This window comes from Habropoda laboriosa, unplaced genomic scaffold (assembly GCF_001263275.1).
Source record: "Habropoda laboriosa isolate 0110345459 unplaced genomic scaffold, ASM126327v1 scaffold97, whole genome shotgun sequence".
NCBI lineage: Eukaryota > Metazoa > Arthropoda > Insecta > Hymenoptera > Apidae > Habropoda > Habropoda laboriosa.
The window spans coordinates 1,310,956-1,314,702 of NW_017100220.1; the positions used below are offsets into that span (position 1 = coordinate 1,310,956).

General features: G+C 29.8%; 1 protein-coding gene across 1 annotated transcript in view; it reads left to right on the top strand.

Annotated features, from left to right (window-relative positions):
- Positions 1–3,256, top strand: part of LOC108571013 (dynein regulatory complex protein 1) — a 7,712-nt gene extending 4,456 nt beyond the window's left edge. The window contains exons 5-12 of the mRNA XM_017932980.1: positions 2–105; positions 208–424; positions 484–610; positions 692–906; positions 975–1,123; positions 1,198–1,427; positions 1,726–2,105; positions 3,147–3,256. Coding sequence (XP_017788469.1) covers positions 2–105; positions 208–424; positions 484–610; positions 692–906; positions 975–1,123; positions 1,198–1,427; positions 1,726–2,105; positions 3,147–3,245 — 1,521 coding nt within the window. The 3' untranslated portion in view covers positions 3,246–3,256. The remainder of the gene's footprint in view (position 1; positions 106–207; positions 425–483; positions 611–691; positions 907–974; positions 1,124–1,197; positions 1,428–1,725; positions 2,106–3,146) is intronic.
- The last annotated feature ends 491 nt before the right edge of the window (positions 3,257–3,747 follow it).

Genomic DNA, 3,747 nt, shown 5'->3' on the forward strand with positions numbered 1-3,747 from the left:
TTGTATGATGAACGTCGAGAAATTGGATTACAATTACGCGATATTGAAATGTCGAGAAGAAGAAAATATCATCGTGAAGAATCAGCAGAAAAGAAAAATCAACAAGTATGTTTTTTTTTATAATATTTCAGAAATTACTACTTGGACGGTGTCCAAATTAGTGAATAAAACAAAACGACGAATAAGCTAAATATGCTTGTATTTCAGGCTTCAGGACACTCTCAATGATCTGAAGAAAACTTACGCAGACTTGGAAAAATCAACGAGGGTAGAAATTCAAAAACTGACGAATCAAATATTGAAAGCGCACAAAGGTATATTAGACGTAGAGGAAAAGTCCAACTATCTTGCGACCATTAACGATAAAAAGTATATGGAAATTTGGGATATGAATATTAAAACCGCCGACGAATTAGTGAATAAGGTACAGTGGCTGTGAGCAATTATTAACGAGAACAGTTCTATTTGACGATGGTATTTCAGATATTAACGGCAGACAGAATTATACACGAGCAATTGTTATTAATAGAATGGCAACAACCGGAAGAGCAACTATTGAAGAAAGAAGATTTACCGTCTTATTGTGGCGCGATGTGTGCGTTGAAAAAGGGTGAAACTTATTTATTAAATAACGCTGGTACGTAAGATTGGTACAATGAAAATTTACGAACATTTTTATTTGTATCGCTAGAAAAAGAGGAAGCCGAGAAAAGAAAAGTAATATCTAAGTCTTATAAACGAGCAACTAGTTTGGAAGAGATCAATTTAGAGCGACGCCTATTGAATCATATTCTTAAGCTGATTTCTAATCACTGTGACTACCTTGTCGAAGATACTTTAAAGAAGTTACTTTCTGATTACACAGAAGAGGACAAACTATTGATACGACTGGACAAAGTATTCGAGGTAATGTTCCTGGAATATGTAATTAAGAAATTTCACCGCAACAAGGTCAAACATGATTGAATTTACAGGCACTGAAAATTACATCCGAACAAGAATTTCAATATTTATTGAACTTCTTCTTACCGTATGCGCACTGTCCCGTTTGCAAGGACAAAATTGAAAACACACCGAATGTTTGTGAAAGATCTGGAGAAAGTACGGAAAGTTCTTCGTCTCTGTATGTGAAAAATATTGGATAATCCATATGTTTAATTTAAAATGTAGCAAAGCTATTGAATATATCAATTTTAGAACCACTTTACCTAAAGTTTGCGGTAGCGAAACGTTCAATACGGAAGAGAGTAAGTTAGTGACAGCTGCGGAGGAAGCACTTTGTTGTGTAAAACTAGATGACGACGAAGACGAAAATACTACCGCTACGAAAAATATATCGCAGTCTTCTTCAACTGAAGAAACAACAGCTGCTAATATGCAAGTTGTACCAACTTGTGTTTTAGGTGGTATTGTTGAAGTCACCGATGGTACGTGGTAACAATTAACTTATAACATTGAACTGTTATTGCTAGCCAATTTGCCAAAAGGTCGAATCAACTTTTGCCTCTTCTTATAAACCAATTTATGCATATATATTATCCTGAATTTGTGATCAGATATAAACAGACATTTTCTATAATATATAGTTTTACTGAAATTTTTGCTTTGAAAGTGATCTGAATTTAAAAAATTTCAATAATATCTAAATATGACGTTCGATAAAATATTCATCCCAGTTTTTATATATTATCTTAAATATTCATTAATTTTGTCTTATTTTTATAGCGGACAATGAATCAAAACGGTTATTAGTTTGCGACGAAGGCCACCTGTTGGCGATTGAAACCAAATTTGTTTCGAAATCATTAAAAGAATTTGTAGAGAGATACGAGTTTGTTAAGAATGAAGAAGAGTTTTCGCACACTAATAAAAAAGAGAAAATGACAGTATCTCGAAGTATAACGGACAAAGATATAACCGAATTTTGGCAACGGTATCAGAATATTTTTTCGGAAGATAAAAAGAGATTATGGGAAAACTTGCTGGTTGGTCTTAAAAAGTATCATGCAATATTAAAAGAGAGACATCAATTAAATAGCGAAACAGAATCGTTGCGGAAACAGAATGCAGAAATGCGTCGTTTATTAAGCAGACATATGGTACAGGTAACGTTAAATAATAAATAAAATACAGTGATAATAATTTATGATTGTTTTTTCATATATCTGATAAATTTCAGCCTGAAATTACGGAGTGCACTGAAAAGGAAATAGAATTCTGATATATGTCGAAAGATTAGAAGAAATTATAAGCTATTATTACTTACAACGTTATATATTTTGTTGCTTATTTTTTGAATACACATATATACAATCATACAATACATTAGTACCTTCTTGCACTATTTCAACCCATGTTAAAAACACTGTTAATTATTAAACATATTATTTTTTAATATGATACTTTCTAATATCATACTTTGTACAATCCATTTTTAAAACTTTCATTAATTACAAAATACATTTTAAAAAAATGGTATCAGTAACATTGTATAATTATACCAATTATGTTTCAGTCATATATTTACATTTCATTATAAAGAAATAGTGCAGAGGAAGATTTACACTTTAACACTCAGCAATATCTTAATGTGTATAAATCAAAAAACTGTGTAACACTGTGTGTATTTATACAACACACGTGTATTATTGAATGATCAAAGTTTAAATATCAAATTAATTTCATTATTTAAAGTAACATGATTCTAAAATTTCTTTTACTCCTTTCAAAGAATTAAATATAAATAATTCACACATGTATTAAAATAGATATATTGATTTTGTTGCATTTTTCTTCTATGTCTGATTTGTGAAACCTCCTGGTACAAAGTTATTTGAAAGTGATTGAACAAGATTTTTAGGATTTACACCAGCTTTAAGTTTTTTCCAATATGGAAAAAACCTTTTCTTTTTCTGAATTTTAGCTTGTTTTAATTTACCAGTGTGCTTTTTTGATGTTATATGCTGCAATATGATATAAGTACTATTATTTAATAATCAGCAATACTTTTTAAATAATTACGACTTTTTTCTAATAAATATAACATACCACATTATATTGTGTTGGAGAATTGAAGATTTTGTTACACATGTTGCATGAAAGTGATACACCTTTAGACCCAGAGTTCTCCTGGACATTCATGGTAGTTGATGTCATCGAACTGCCAACTCCTTTGTCACCCCACCCACCTAAGCATCAATGTGCGATCAACACTATCTATGTATCACAACCGCTGGAGCGGTTAAATGTGATAATAAATCAGCTTGAACACTACATTCATGCTATGGAAAAAGCAACCATTAATATAAACACCTTTAGCAAAAGACATCATCGTACAATTTTAGAGATATATTTATGTATGCATGTACATACAATAAATAATTTTTCTTTAAAATAAATATTTAAAACGGTGTTCTTTACATTATGTTATTTCATGTTTATAAATTTTTTTGTATTTAATTTTTTAAATTTACGTTAAATAATTGAAAAAAATGTAACTCTCATATAACATATAAAAAATTTGTTGATATTGCATAAAAGTAAAATAATACAATTCATAAAATAATTTTACACAAGAAATTAGCAGTACATTAATTTGTATGCTATACAAAATATTACATGGAGAGGAAGAATGCATGTGCACTGTATATGTATATTTTTGAAAGGGATTCAATGAAACAGAAGAGGAGTTGAATTATGTCCTCAACAATATTAGTTTTATTAATTATAATATGTAATTAAATATCT